The sequence below is a fragment of the Oncorhynchus mykiss genome, chromosome 21, assembly GCF_013265735.2.
Source record: "Oncorhynchus mykiss isolate Arlee chromosome 21, USDA_OmykA_1.1, whole genome shotgun sequence".
NCBI classification, from domain to species: Eukaryota; Metazoa; Chordata; class Actinopteri; order Salmoniformes; family Salmonidae; genus Oncorhynchus; species Oncorhynchus mykiss.
Window position 1 is genome coordinate 15,907,715 of NC_048585.1, and position 16,079 is coordinate 15,923,793.

Consider the following 16,079-nt stretch of genomic DNA (forward strand, 5'->3'; position numbering starts at 1 on the left):
ATAAAATTAGCGTTCTTCCTATTTCCACTCAACGCTACAACAATCAGCACAGCAGTAATGAATGAGTAGGGAAGTGTGTTGATAGGCTGGCGTTGTTATTATTACCGGCTTGGGTCTTTTTTTATATTGAGGAATATTTCACTTTCTCTATTCATATGAGTAACAACATTAATTTGTGCATGAGACAGAAATAATGCAGTGCCATCAGCTGGAAGACGGTGTCCCTTTTTGGTCAGTGTCAGTGGAGAAAAGGGAGAGCGGAGGGATGTTGAGAGACGGACCCTCAGTCTGCTGCTCTGTCCCTCAGATGCAGGCACCATCGGCTCAGTAAAATAAAAAGCAAATTATTTAAATGTATACTCACTCAGCTGTGCCTCACAAGTAATACAACAATGGATCTATTACCGGTGTGATCATATAGCCTACCTCAAATTTTGAAATATAATTTTCCCGAAAAACAATGCATTGGCTGGTCAATTCAAGCAAAGCCAGTATGCGGTGATAATGTATTGGGCCTATAGCTTACTGCACAAACCTCATTGCTACAGTAATGTTTTTAATTGGTTAATGATGCATAGGTTTACATTTTTTAAGTCATGTTCATAAACAAATCAGAGCGGTAGATCTCGGCATTTTGACTCAGAAAGTGATCTTGACTCAGAAAAGGTTGGTGACCATTGATCTACGCGCAGCTCACTACTCCCCCTGCTACAAATCATTACATTGACGTCATTTCCGTCGACATAGACACAGATAGGAAGGTTGCATTTGGCGACGTGGAAGTGACTAGTCGTCTGTTGTGAGGCTGTACACCAACCACACTGATCCACAAACATTCCGTAACAATGATTAAGAAATTTGACAAGAAGGACGAAGAGTCTGGTAAGATAAATTAAGTGTAAAGAAGTCAATATAGCTGCTTGGAAATAGGTAACGTTTTTTTTGCCAACTAGTTACCACTGACGTTAGCTAGCTAGTAGCTAGCATTCCAGCTAGGTAACGTTAACTACACTAAGTTGGTATTCGTTTAGTGGATATTTTTTTGTTGTCAAATAGACGTGTCTGTCTTTGTTGACCACACTAGCTACATGTCTCTATTTGTTGAGCAGATATGTCAATTGCTTGGTAGCTAGCTTAAAGCGTCTTTATCTGTCAAATTAGCTTGCAAACTAGCTAAACTAACGTTAGTTGGTTAGAAGACTACGTTAACTGTGCCTAGTAAAAAATGCACTAATTCTTCTTTGGCTGTGCCGTGTAAAATATGATAAGAGATTCAATATCTAGTTAGCTACATGTGTCTATCGATGTACCGTATACTGGTAGTTAGCTCGCTAATTTTGTTAATTTAAAAACTGTCAATGTCGTCTTGCTCAAGCTTGTTGACCATAATTAGACGAGGTTTAAGCTACTACCTAAGTTATCTATTTACGAAATCCACATTCAACACGATATAGTAATGACGCATAGTAAGCGAACTACCTAGTTAGTCTTTATAGTTCCAATATAATCAAATGTTGTCTTAATGTGGCTGTTTTTTCTTCACTGCAACAATTAGGAAGTGGCTCTAACCCTTTCCAGCATCTTGAAAAGAGTGCAGTGTTGCAAGAGGCTCGCATCTTCAACGAGACTCCGATCAACCCCAGAAGATGTCTCCACATCCTCACCAAGATCATTTACCTACTCAACCAGGTGAGAAACAAACCCATAACATGCAAACCAATTGTTTTGCACGTATACCCTTTGATATTAACAGAAGATGTTTTTATGTTCTGTCTAGGGGGAGCACTTTGGAACTATGGAGGCGACCGAGGCCTTCTTTGCAATGACCAGGCTCTTCCAGTCCAATGATGTGAGAATAAGTTATTGCTTTGGGTTTAGTTAAATTATTGCTGATCATACAAGTAAACAACATTATTGACAGAACATACCGCAACATATACAGTACACGATGACATAAACTCACAAACTAACCTCAAACAGGTCCAACTAGTGCCATTAAATTAGTATTCAATGAGTAGTGTTGTAATTGACCTATTGTAGAGATGTGGCGCATAGTGTTTTTGTATAGCATTATCTGCTTTTTGAAAATGTCTCTGTATTCCTCCAGCAAACCCTGAGAAGGATGTGCTACCTGACCATCAAGGAGATGGCCAACATCTCTGAGGATGTCATCATTGTCACCAGCAGCCTAACCAAGGACATGACTGGCAAGGAGGATGTGTACAGAGGACCTGCCATCAGAGCTCTCTGCAGGATCACGGATGTCAGTCTGTCTCTCTCCTTCTGTCTTTGTCTCTCCCTCTCTGTTTCTCTCCCTGCTTTTTATTAGGCTGTGTTATCTTTTTGTTTCCATTCTGATAGCTGAACAGTATTTTATTTTTTACATCCAGTTTGCATTGTGTTACTGGACTAAACCTATGCTTTTTGGTCAATAAACTCAAGCCCTACTTTGTCACTCTGTCCCACAGACCACCATGCTGCAGGCCATTGAGAGATACATGAAACAGGCCATTGTTGACAAAGTGCCCAGTGTGTCCAGCTCTGCCCTGGTCTCATCTCTGGTAAGAAATTAGCCACACAGTGCCTGGATGTCTCAAGGTGACTGTGCCATTTGTAAGTACTCCCATTGCTTTGTGGGTAATGTGTTTTGTGGTTTCTGTGTGTCTGTAGCACATGGTTAAGATGAGCTACGACGTGGTGAAGCGCTGGGTGAACGAGGCACAGGAGGCAGCTTCCAGTGACAACATCATGGTCCAGGTGGGTTACACACATTCTGTTGATAATATGTTCATTAGGCACCAAGCAGAAGAAAGAACCTATGTTTTACTGTTATCTTCACTCATTTAAGATGAAATACACTGAAAAAGGTTTTGGTATGTTGTTCCCTAATGAACACAACCCGGGTAAGTTGAAAGATAATCACTTCCACTGTGACCTCTCTGTGATTCCCCCCAGTACCACGCCCTGGGCCTGCTGTACCACCTGAGGAAGAATGACCGACTGGCCGTATCCAAGATGCTCAACAAGTTCACCAAGTCTGGCCTCAAGTCCCCCTTTGCCTACTGCATGCTCATCCGCATCGCCAGCAAGCTGTTGGAGGAGACCGAGGCAGGGTAGGTAGAACCATGGAAGATATAGGTCGAACGATTATGATTTTTCCACATCGATACCGATTTATTGGAGGACCAAAAAAAGCCTATACCGATTAATCGGACGATAAAAAAAAAAAATATATATATATTTATTTTATTTGTAATAATGACAATTACAACAATACTGAATGAACACTTATTTTAACTTAATATAATACATCAATAAAATCAATTTAGCCTCAAATAAATAATGAAACATGGTCAATTTAGTTTAAACAATGCAAGAAAGTAAAAGTGCAATATGTGCCATGTAAGAAAGCTAACGTTTAAGTTCCTTGCTCAGAACATGAGAACATATGAAAGCTGGTGGTTCCTTTTAACATGGGTCTTCAATATTCCCAGGTAAGAAGTTTTAGGTTGTAGTTATTATAGGAATTATAGGACTATTTATCTCTATACGATTTGTATTTCATATACCTTTGACTATTGGATGTTCTTATAGGCACTTTAGTACTGCCAGTGTAACAGTATAGCTTCCGTCCCTCTCCTCGCTCCTACCTGGGCTCAAACCAGGAACACATCGACAACAGCCACCCTCGAAGCAGCGTTACCCATGCAGAGCAAGAGGAACAACTACTCCAAGTCTCAGAGCGAGTGACGTTTGAAACGCTATTAGCGCGCACCCCGTTAACTAGCTCGCCATTTCACATCGGTTACACCAGCCTAACCTCGGTAGTTGATAGGCTTAAAGTCATAAACCACTCAATGCTTGAAGCACAGCGAAGAGCTGCTGGCAAAATGCACGAAAGTGCTGTTTGAATGAATGCTTACGAGCCTGCTGGTGCCTACCATCGCTCAGTCAAACTGCTCTATCAAATCATAGACTTAATTATAACAGACAGAAATACGAGCCTTTGGTCATTAATATGGTCGAATCCGGAAACTATAATTTTGAAAACAAAACGTTTATTCTTTCAGTGAAATACGGAACTGTTCCGTATTTTATCTAATGGATGGCATCCCTAAGTCTAAATATTGCTGTTACATTGTACAACCTTCAATGTTCTGTCATAATTATGTACAATTCTGGCTAATTAGTTTGCAACGAGCCAGGGGCCCAAACTGTTGCATATACCCTAACTGCTTGCACGGAACGCAAGAGAAATGACCCAATTTCCCTAGTTATAAGAAATTCATGTTAGCAGGCAACATGAACTAAATGTGCAGGTTTAAACATCTATAGTTTTGTGTTTATTTTGAAGAAAGGCCTTGATGTTTATGGTACATTGGTGCAGCGACAGTGCTTTTTTCACTAATGCGCTTGTTACCCGTTTGTTGAAGTAGGCTGTGATTCAATGAGAAATTAACAGGCACTGCATCGATTATATGCAACGCAGGACATGCTAGATAAACTAGTAATATTATCAACCATTGTGTAGTTAACTAGTGATTATGTTAAGATTGAGCAAAAACGAATCCCCGAGCTGACAAGGTACAAATCTGTCGTTCTGCCCCTGAACAAGGCAGTTAAACTGAACTGAATTGAAAATAAGAATGTGTTCTTAACTGACTTGCCTAGTTAATTAAAGGTGTAAAAAAATAAAATAATAATTGGCTAATCGGTGACCAAAAATACCGATTGTTACGAAAACTTGAAATCGGCCCTAATTAATCGGTCGACCTCTAATGGAAGCACTGCCACGCAGACGTAGGCAGGGTAGATGGCACCGTGGAGGCACTGCCACGCAGACGTAGGCAGGGTAGATGGCACCGTGGAGGCACTGCCACGCAGACGTAGGCAGGGTAGATGGCACCGTGGAGGCACTGCCACGCAGACGTAGGCAGGGTAGATGGCACCGTGGAGGCACTGCCACGCAGACGTAGGCAGGGTAGATGGCACCGTGGAGGCACTGCCACGCAGACGTAGGCAGGGTAGATGGCACCGTGGAGGCACTGCTACGCAGACGTAGGCAGGGTAGATAGCACCGTGGAGGCACTGCCACGCAGACGTAGGCAGGGTAGATGGCATCGTGGAGGCACTGCCACGCAGACGTAGGCAGGGTAGATGGCACCGTGGAGGCACTGCCACGCAGACGTAGGCAGGGTAGATGGCACCGTGGAGGCACTGCCACGCAGACGTAGGCAGGGTAGATGGCACCGTGGAGGCACTGCCACGCAGACGTAGGCAGGGTAGATGGCACCGTGGAGGCACTGCCACGCAGACGTAGGCAGGGTAGATGGCACCGTGGAAGCACTGCCACGCAGACGTAGGCAGGGTAGATGGCACCGTGGAAGCACTGCCACGCAGACCGAGGCAGGATAGGTGGTACCGTGGAAGCACTGCCACGCAGACCGAGGCCGGGTAGATGGCACCGTGGAGGCACTGCCACGCAGACGTAGGCAGGGTAGATGGCACCGTGGAGGCACTGCCACGCAGACGTAGGCAGGGTAGATGGCACCGTGGAGGCACTGCCACGCAGACGTAGGCAGGGTAGATGGCATCGTGGAGGCACTGCCACGCAGACGTAGGCAGGGTAGATGGCACCGTGGAGGCACTGCCACGCAGACGTAGGCAGGGTAGATGGCACCGTGGAGGCACTGCCACGCAGACGTAGGCAGGGTAGATGGCACCGTGGAGGCACTGCCACGCAGACGTAGGCAGGGTAGATGGCACCGTGGAAGCACTGCCACGCAGACGTAGGCAGGGTAGATGGCACCGTGGAAGCACTGCCACGCAGACCGAGGCAGGATAGGTGGTACCGTGGAAGCACTGCCACGCAGACCGAGGCCGGGTAGATGGCACCGTGGAGGCACTGCCACGCAGACGTAGGCAGGGTAGATGGCACCGTGGAAGCACTGCCACGCAGACCGAGGCAGGATAGGTGGCACCGTGGAAGCACTGCCACGCAGACCGAGGCAGGATAGGTGGTACCGTGGAAGCACTGCCACGCAGACGTAGGCAGGGTAGATGGCACCGTGGAGGCACTGCCACGCAGACGTAGGCAGGGTAGATGGCATCGTGGAGGCACTGCCACGCAGACGTAGGCAGGGTAGATGGCACCGTGGAAGCACTGTCACGCAGACGTAGGCAGGGTAGATGGCACCGTGGAAGCACTGCCACGCAGACATAGGCAGGGTAGATGGCACCGTGGAAGCACTGTCACGCAGACGTAGGCAGGGTAGATGGCACCGTGGAAGCACTGCCACGCAGAAGCAGGCAGGGTAGATAAACACTGTCATGGACTGTTTACTTGAATGGGTTTTCTAGTCTGTCTACAGTGGGTTGGTGTCTAGTATTCCCTATATGTATAGTTTTTATTCAACACTAGGGGGAAGTGATCTGTATAGTGACATTGTATTTATTTAACCTTTTATTTAACTAGGAAAGTCAGTTAAGAACAAATTCTTATTTTCAATGACTGCCTACCAAAAGGCAAAAGGCCTCATATGCAGGGACGGGGGCCTGGGATTAAAATAAATACAATATAAATATAGGACAAAACACTCATCACACATCATTTCAAGAGACAACACTACATAAAGAGAGACCTAAAGACAACATAGCAAGGCAGCAACACATGACAACACAGCATGGTACAGAAGCAACACAACATAACAACAACATGGTAGCAACACAACATGGTGCAAACATTATTGGGCTCAGACAACAGCCCAAAGGGCAAGAAGGTAGAGACAACAATATATATGTAGAGACAACAATATATCACACAAAGCAGCTACAACTGTCAGTCATACACATGGCAGCGGAGGACACAGAATGCACACTGTCAAATTTGACTTTATAAACATATTGGTATATTTTTGTCGTGTGTGTGTGTGGCATTGTATTACAAATGGTTGGCTATTTTCTGTTTGCAGACATGACAGTCCCCTGTTTGACTTCATTGAGAGCTGTCTGAGGAACAAGCATGAGATGGTGGTGTACGAGGCAGCCTCGGCCATAGTCCACATGCCCAACTGTACTGCCAGAGAGCTGGCCCCCGCTGTCTCTGGTGAGTCTCTGTAATTACAGCCAGTTTGATAAATACACCTTACTTTCTGGTGTCCACATGTAGGTACCTACCTGTAGAAATTAGAGGTTGTAGTATCCTATCAACCTACTACCTCTGGTTTTACCACTTGACTGTCTGTTAATGTGTTTCTCTCCAGTCCTGCAGCTGTTCTGCAGCTCTCCCAAAGCAGCCCTGAGATACGCAGCTGTCAGGACCCTCAACAAGGTGGGTCTCCATGCTCTTCATTACTCTGAGTTACCTGTGTTTTACATAGAGTATACTGTATTTACATCCGCATTCCCCCGTTTGTCTACCAGGTGGCGATGAAGCACCCGTCGGCGGTGACTGCGTGCAACCTGGACCTGGAGAACCTGATCACGGACTCGAACCGCAGCATCGCCACGCTGGCCATCACCACGCTGCTGAAGACAGGCAGCGAGAGCAGTGTGGACCGCCTCATGAAACAGATCTCCTCCTTCGTCTCTGAGATCTCTGACGAGTTCAAGGTGAGGAGGAGGATGTGTTTTAGTTTAATGTGTACTTTCTCCTCAATGATATGCTCTTGTTTTTCCCCTCTACAATACTCTAGTTTAATCATTTAGGAATTGAAATAGTTGGATAATCAATTAGAATACACTCAATATGTAACCCCCCCAAAAAAGTATATAGTTATACTATAGCCTATAGCATCATTCTGCATTTCGTAAACAAACCACAACTACTTCAATCTATTTCTAAGTGAAGTTCTATCCTCTGACTGCTGAGTGTGTTTCAGGTGGTGGTTGTGCAGGCCATCAGTGCCCTGTGTCAGAAGTATCCCAGAAAGCACAGCGTCATGATGAACTTCCTGTCCAACATGCTCCGAGACGACGTGAGTGGAGCAGCCTGTCTTTTTTCACTGATGTGTAGGACGAGAACCTATTGAAGCACATTTATGTCCTTCTCACTGACATGAAACCATCAGGACTACAGACAAACAGCTCTTTGGCCAACTCTGGCACATTTACATTGATATGACCACTCAGTTTTCTGATTTAATGTACGACTGTCCCTGAAACACAACATCTTTAATGCCTCTCCTCTCAGGGTGGCTTTGAGTACAAGCGGGCCATCGTGGACTGCATCATCAGCATCATCGAGGAGAACCCAGAGAGCAAGGAGACAGGGCTGGCCCACCTGTGTGAGTTCATCGAGGACTGTGAGCACACGGTGCTGGCCACCAAGATCCTTCACCTGCTGGGCAAGGAGGGCCCGCGCACGCCCTCGCCATCCAAGTACATCCGCTTCATCTTCAACCGCGTGGTGCTGGAGAGCGAGGCTGTCAGAGCCGGTGAGAAACGGGGGAGTGTGTGTGTTAACCCCTGCTGGCCTGGAGTTGTCAATAGCATGTGTGTTTGAGACAGAGTTGTGTGTGTCTGGGTGCAACATGAATGGTAGTTCTGATAAGTCTGTTGGGATTGGCTCCATTAACTGGTGACATCACCAACCATGAAAGGCTCAATTCACTAATATGAAGACAAATAATATTTGCGTCTGGCTTTTCAACAAAAACTCACTGTTACTCATGAAGGTTTAAACTAATGTGAGGTACCACGTTGTTGTTTGTACACATTGTGTAATAACTAAGCTCCTTTCTCGTCCCTGTAGCTGCGGTCAGTGCTCTGGCTAAATTTGGAGCCCAGAATGATGACCTTCTCCCCAGTGTGTTAGTCCTGATGCAGAGGTAGAGACAGCCTTTCACTGGCTCCCTGTCATAAGGATCCATTCCCTGTGTGGTTACCACTCTGAAGTGTGTTGACGTATGGTGTGTGTTTCTAGGTGTATGATGGACAGTGATGACGAGGTGAGGGACAGAGCCACCTTCTACATGAACGTGCTGCAGCAGAAGCAGAAAGCCCTCAACGCTGCCTACATTTTCAACGGTGAGAACACACACTGCGCTCCTAGTCTGAACTTGAGAGCACTAGTGTGTGTGGACATATCTGGTTCAATTCAGGAAGTAAGGTTGTGTTCTTTGACTGGTCTCTCAAACTCTCTCAGTGAATTGACACGTGCAGAGAATTAATTTTTCTCCATCGAACCTCAAAATGAATAAATGTATTTCCTTTATTGAACCGTCTGTCTCCTCCCATCAGGTCTGTCGGTGTCTGTCCCGGGTCTGGAGAAGTCCCTTCACCAGTACACCCTGGAGCCCACAGAGAAGCCCTTCGATATGAAGTCTGTTCCCCTGGCCAACACACCCATTACAGAGCAGAAGACCGAATTCGCTCCTGTGGCCACTAGCAAGCTTCCAGAGAAACCAGGCCCGACGCGCCAAGACATCTACCAGGGTACAGTCACCTTACTTGAAACTATCATGGCAAGACATGGTGTTATCACAAGGAAACAAAACATTTGGGTTTAATTTATGGAGTAAAAGGACCCAGTCACTTTTATTTTCCAAACTATAGCACACAGTATTTTACATGGAAACACGTTCTTAATGAACCATAGAATTGTCTGCTAAGCGTTATTAGCCAAAACCAAGTATCATAGTAGCAGTAGTTATGATACTAGTATTGTGGCATTAACAACTTCAGAGCAGCAAAAACTTGAGGGCCGCTATAATATTGTAGTAGTTAGGACTAGGGCTGGATTCAGCTATAATATTGTAGTAAGGACTAGGGCTGGATTCAGCTATAATATTGTAGTAGTTAGGACTAGGGGTGGATTCAGCTATAATATTGTAGTAGTTAGGACTAGGGGTGGATTCAGCTATGATATTGTAGTAGTTAGGACTAGGGCTGGATTCAGCTATAATATTGTAGTAGTTAGGACTAGGGCTGGATTCAGCTATAATATTGTAGTAGTTAGGACTAGGGCTGGATTCAGCTATAATATTGTAGTAGTTAGGACTAGGACTGGATTCAGCTATAATATTGTAGTAGTTAGGACTAGGGCTGGATTCAGCTATAATATTGTAGTAGTTAGGACTAGGACTGGATTCAGCTATAATATTGTAGTAGTTAGGACTAGGGCTGGATTCAGCTATAATATTGTAGTAGTTAGGACTAGGGGTGGATTCAGCTATGATATTGTAGTAGTTAGGACTAGGGCTGGATTCAGCTATAATATTGTAGTAGTTAGGACTAGGGCTGGATTCAGCTATAATATTGTAGTAGTTAGGACTAGGGGTGAATTCAGCTATAATATTGTAGTAGTTAGGACTAGGACTGGATTCAGCTATAATATTGTAGTAGTTAGGACTAGGACTGGATTCAGCTATAATATTGTAGTAGTTAGGACTAGGGGTGGATTCAGCTATAATATTGTAGTAGTTAGGACTAGGGGTGGATTCAGCTATAATATTGTAGTAGTTAGGACTAGGGGTGGATTCAGCTATAATATTGTAGTAGTTAGGACTAGGGGTGAATTCAGCTATAATATTGTAGTAGTTAGGACTAGGACTGGATTCAGCTATAATATTGTAGTAGTTAGGACTAGGGCTGGATTCAGCTATAATATTGTAGTAGTTAGGACTAGGACTGGATTCAGCTATAATATTGTAGTAGTTAGGACTAGGGGTGGATTCAGCTATAATATTGTAGTAGTTAGGACTAGGGGTGGATTCAGCTATAATATTGTAGTAGTTAGGACTAGGGGTGGATTCAGCTATAATATTGTAGTAGTTAGGACTAGGACTGGATTCAGCTATAATATTGTAGTAGTTAGGACTAGGGGTGGATTCAGCTATAATATTGTAGTAGTTAGGACTAGGGGTGAATTCAGCTATAATATTGTAGTAGTTAGGACTAGGGGTGAATTCAGCTATAATATTGTAGTAGTTAGGACTAGGACTGGATTCAGCTATAATATTGTAGTAGTTAGGACTAGGACTGGATTCAGCTATAATATTGTAGTAGTTAGGACTAGGGGTGGATTCAGCTATAATATTGTAGTAGTTAGGACTAGGGGTGGATTCAGCTATAATATTGTAGTAGTTAGGACTAGGGGTGGATTCAGCTATAATATTGTAGTAGTTAGGACTAGGGCTGGATTCAGCTATAATATTGTAGTAGTTATGACTAGGGCTGGATTCAGCTATAATATTGTAGTAGTTAGGACTAGGGCTGGATTCAGCTATAATATTGTAGTAGTTAGGACTAGGGGTGGATTCAGCTATAATATTGTAGTAGTTAGGACTAGGGGTGGATTCAGCTATAATATTGTAGTAGTTAGGACTAGGGGTGGATTCAGCTATAATATTGTAGTAGTTAGGACTAGGGGTGGATTCAGCTATAATATTGTAGTAGTTAGGACTAGGGCTGGATTCAGCTATGATATTGTAGTAGTTAGGACTAGGGCTGGATTCAGCTATAATATTGTAGTAGTTAGGACTAGGGCTGGATTCAGCTATAATATTGTAGTAGTTAGGACTAGGGCTGGATTCAGCTATAATATTGTAGTAGTTAGGACTAGGGCTGGATTCAGCTATAATATTGTAGTAGTTAGGACTAGGGCTGGATTCAGCTATAATATTGTAGTAGTTAGGACTAGGGGTGGATTCAGCTATAATATTGTAGTAGTTAGGACTAGGGCTGGATTCAGCTATAATATTGTAGTAGTTAGGACTAGGGGTGGATTCAGCTATAATATTGTAGTAGTTAGGACTAGGGGTGGATTCAGCTATAATATTGTAGTAGTTAGGACTAGGGCTGGATTCAGCTATAATATTGTAGTAGTTAGGACTAGGGGTGGATTCAGCTATAATATTGTAGTAGTTAGGACTAGGGCTGGATTCAGCTATAATATTGTAGTAGTTAGGACTAGGGCTGGATTCAGCTATAATATTGTAGTAGTTAGGACTAGGGCTGGATTCAGCTATAATATTGTAGTAGTTAGGACTAGGGCTGGATTCAGCTATAATATTGTAGTAGTTAGGACTAGGGCTGGATTCAGCTATAATATTGTAGTAGTTAGGACTAGGGCTGGATTCAGCTATAATATTGTAGTAGTTAGGACTAGGGCTGGATTCAGCTATGATATTGTAGTAGTTAGGACTAGGGGTGGATTCAGCTATAATATTGTAGTAGTTAGGACTAGGCCTGGATTCAGCTATAATATTGTAGTAGTTAGGACTAGGGGTGGATTCAGCTATAATATTGTAGTAGTTAGGACTAGGGGTGGATTCAGCTATAATATTGTAGTAGTTAGGACTAGGGCTGGATTCAGCTATGATATTGTAGTAGTTAGGACTAGGGCTGGATTCAGCTATAATATTGTAGTAGTTAGGACTAGGGCTGGATTCAGCTATAATATTGTAGTAGTTAGGACTAGGGCTGGATTCAGCTATAATATTGTAGTAGTTAGGACTAGGGCTGGATTCAGCTATGATATTGTAGTAGTTAGGACTAGGGCTGGATTCAGCTATAATATTGTAGTAGTTAGGACTAGGGCTGGATTCAGCTATAATATTGTAGTAGTTAGGACTAGGGGTGGATTCAGCTATAATATTGTAGTAGTTAGGACTAGGGCTGGATTCAGCTATAATATTGTAGTAGTTAGGACTAGGGCTGGATTCAGCTATAATATTGTAGTAGTTAGGACTAGGGCTGGATTCAGCTATAATATTGTAGTAGTTAGGACTAGGGCTGGATTCAGCTATAATATTGTAGTAGTTAGGACTAGGGCTGGATTCAGCTATAATATTGTAGTAGTTAGGACTAGGGCTGGATTCAGCTATAATATTGTAGTAGTTAGGACTAGGGCTGGATTCAGCTATAATATTGTAGTAGTTAGGACTAGGGCTGGATTCAGCTATAATATTGTAGTAGTTAGGACTAGGGGTGGATTCAGCTATAATATTGTAGTAGTTAGGACTAGGGCTGGATTCAGCTATAATATTGTAGTAGTTAGGACTAGGGCTGGATTCAGCTATAATATTGTAGTAGTTAGGACTAGGGCTGGATTCAGCTATAATATTGTAGTAGTTAGGACTAGGGGTGGATTCAGCTATAATATTGTAGTAGTTAGGACTAGGGCTGGATTCAGCTATAATATTGTAGTAGTTAGGACTAGGGCTGGATTCAGCTATAATATTGTAGTAGTTAGGACTAGGCCTGGATTCAGCTATAATATTGTAGTAGTTAGGACTAGGGCTGGATTCAGCTATAATATTGTAGTAGTTAGGACTAGGGGTGAATTCAGCTATAATATTGTAGTAGTTAGGACTAGGGGTGGATTCAGCTATAATATTGTAGTAGTTAGGACTAGGGGTGGATTCAGCTATAATATTGTAGTAGTTAGGACTAGGGCTGGATTCAGCTATAATATTGTAGTAGTTAGGACTAGGGCTGGATTCAGCTATAATATTGTAGTAGTTAGGACTAGGGCTGGATTCAGCTATAATATTGTAGTAGTTAGGACTAGGGCTGGATTCAGCTATAATATTGTAGTAGTTAGGACTAGGGCTGGATTCAGCTATAATATTGTAGTAGTTAGGACTAGGGGTGGATTCAGCTATAATATTGTAGTAGTTAGGACTAGGGCTGGATTCAGCTATAATATTGTAGTAGTTAGGACTAGGGCTGGATTCAGCTATAATATTGTAGTAGTTAGGACTAGGGCTGGATTCAGCTATAATATTGTAGTAGTTAGGACTAGGGCTGGATTCAGCTATAATATTGTAGTAGTTAGGACTAGGGCTGGATTTGGAGCTGGGCTTCTCCTCTAATCTCCTCTGTCAACAGAACAACTGGCAGCCATTCCAGAATTCCAGGGCCTGGGTTCTCTCTTCAAGACGTCGGAGGCGGTGCAGCTGACCGAGGCGGAGACTGAGTATGTGGTGCGCTGCGTCAAGCACACCTTCGCCAGACACATGGTGTTTCAGTTCGACTGCACCAACACGCTCAATGACCAGCTCCTGCAGAAGGTAGGGCTACACTGGTGATTGGTGCGCTTTAGGAAGTTCACGTCTCCTAGAATGCACAGCGATTGTCAATGTGTGAAGGTCTAGTTGGGTGCAAAATGGCTGCAGTGGCATCACCCCAAATCCCTCCTTACACTGTAGATATCTTTGAGCAGTTTGAAAAGCATAATCGTATTCAATTATTTTTCTAAAGCTTTATTGTCCATTCAATTGACAGTAGACAGAAAAGTGTCTTTGGTGCCTCACATTTAAAATCTACAACACTGACATTAAGACACAGGACTAAATTTATATTACATGTATTAAATGGAAGTCCACTGGGTTGTTGTCCTTCAGGTTATGGTTCAGATGGAGCCGTCGGAGGCCTACGAGGTTCTCCACTACGTCCCTGCTGCTAACCTGCCCTACAGCCAGCCTGGCTCCTGCTACAGCCTGGTCAGACTGCCTGAAGATGACCCCACCGCAGGTTACGTTTATTAAACCTCTGTGGGACTGTGTGTGTGTGGGACTGTGTGTATGACTGTGTGTGTGACTGTGTGTGAGAGGGCAACTCTCTGAAGTGCTCAGTGTGACGTCAGTGTTGTAACTCTGTTAAAACCTTCTCAGAACTAAAGAATCTGAATGGGGATCATGTAGCACCTAACAACGTGGTTTTCCATTGAGAGAGAAAAGCACTTATCTGCTGGCCTTCTTCAAACACTAAGGACACGTATTTACATCACGTAGCGTAGTCATGTAATATCTGCACTGTCTATGTCATATTAAATGTGTTCTCTGCTCTCCAGTGTCCTGTACGTTCAGCTGTACTCTGAAGTACCTGGTGAAAGACTGCGACCCCAACACAGGAGAGCCTGATGACGACGGTTACGATGACGAATATGTGGTATGAGCTCAATATAAAACCTGTTTTTTTTTTATCTTAACTCATTTACCCCAAAATAATTATATCTTATTTACCATCATTTGCATAAATTATCTCTTCTCCCCTTTTTCTACCTTCTCTGCTCTCCTCTACTCCCCCCCGTGTGTATGTCAGCTGGAAGACTTGGAGGTGACTGTAGCAGACCACATCCAGAAGGTGTTGAAGCCTAACTTTGCCGCAGCCTGGGACGAGGTGGGAGACGACTTTGAGAAGGAGGAGACGTTCGCCCTGGCCTCTGTCAGAACGTTAGACGGTAATTATTTCAATGGGGATCTTTGGATTTATCACCCCAACATTGAAACACAGTGTACATTCTGTGAGCTGTTCCCCGTTGTTTCTGTAGAGGCTGTTGGTAACATCATCAGTTTCCTGGGCATGCAGCCCTGCGAGCGTTCAGACAAGGTCCCAGAAAACAAGAACTCACACATCCTCTTCCTTGCCGGTGGGTGTTTCATTTATTTATTCTATCTTGATTTGCTTAGTGAATTGTAGGCTCATTCTGTACCCTTCATTACTGAAAATATGTTAAGTTCAGTTTCTAACCTTGACACGGCAGCTTGTTCAACTTCATGTCACTAGTGTGATGGAAGCAAGCCCCCCATGGTATGGATGACAGTTTCTGTGTCCCTCCCCTTCCTCCAGGTGTGTTCCGGGGGGGTCATGACGTGCTGGTACGCTCGCGCCTGGCCCTGGCCGACGGTGTCACTATGCAGGTGACGGTCCGCAGCTCGGATGAGACTGTTGTTGACATCATCCTAGCCTCCGTGGGCTAGAGGGGCCTGTTGTTCACCAACAACAACGTGTGAATACAATGGCATATTCTGATTTGTTTTGTCCACTTTTTCCCCATTCACAATATTCTCTAGGCAATGTCCTCCAGTGCTTTATGTCGTTGGAATGTGTCTTGTGTTTTTGGGTAGTCCGAGATGGAAAACATTATGGTGAGGTGTGTGTACTACTGGCACCCTTCAACACAACTCATCTCTGTAGACTGGCCCCAGATCTGTTTGTGCTGTATAACCAACTCCAATGATCATTCATAGGTGTTTGCAAGGCAGCACAAACAGATCTGGGACCAGGCTAGTGTCATTAATGGCCCACGTTTTATCAAATCTATTAAATGTTGACCATGGAAATACTGAATT

At 43.9% G+C, this 16,079-nt stretch overlaps 1 protein-coding gene across 1 annotated transcript; it reads left to right on the forward strand.

The window, feature by feature from the left end:
* The first annotated feature begins 729 nt into the window (after window positions 1–729).
* On the forward strand, window positions 730–16,077 carry copg2 (COPI coat complex subunit gamma 2). Its single transcript, XM_036957080.1, has 21 exons — window positions 730–882; window positions 1,556–1,689; window positions 1,778–1,849; window positions 2,108–2,263; window positions 2,469–2,561; window positions 2,671–2,757; window positions 2,956–3,113; window positions 6,972–7,105; window positions 7,263–7,330; window positions 7,423–7,611; window positions 7,881–7,976; window positions 8,192–8,435; window positions 8,753–8,828; window positions 8,924–9,027; window positions 9,241–9,435; window positions 13,834–14,015; window positions 14,349–14,478; window positions 14,798–14,895; window positions 15,049–15,187; window positions 15,278–15,376; window positions 15,577–16,077. The coding sequence occupies exons 1-21, from the start codon at window positions 846–848 to the stop codon at window positions 15,705–15,707; spliced, it is 2,622 nt and encodes an 873-aa protein (XP_036812975.1). The 5' UTR covers window positions 730–845; the 3' UTR covers window positions 15,708–16,077.
* The last annotated feature ends 2 nt before the right edge of the window (window positions 16,078–16,079 follow it).

Coding starts and splice junctions, on each gene's coding strand:
- copg2 (XM_036957080.1), top strand. CDS start 846: ATGATTAAGAAATTTGACAAGAAGGACGAAGAGTCTG. Junction 14,896..15,048: donor GTTACGATGACGAATATGTG/GTATGAGCTCAA, acceptor TGTGTATGTCAG/CTGGAAGACTTGGAGGTGAC. Junction 15,377..15,576: donor ACACATCCTCTTCCTTGCCG/GTGGGTGTTTCA, acceptor CCCTTCCTCCAG/GTGTGTTCCGGGGGGGTCAT.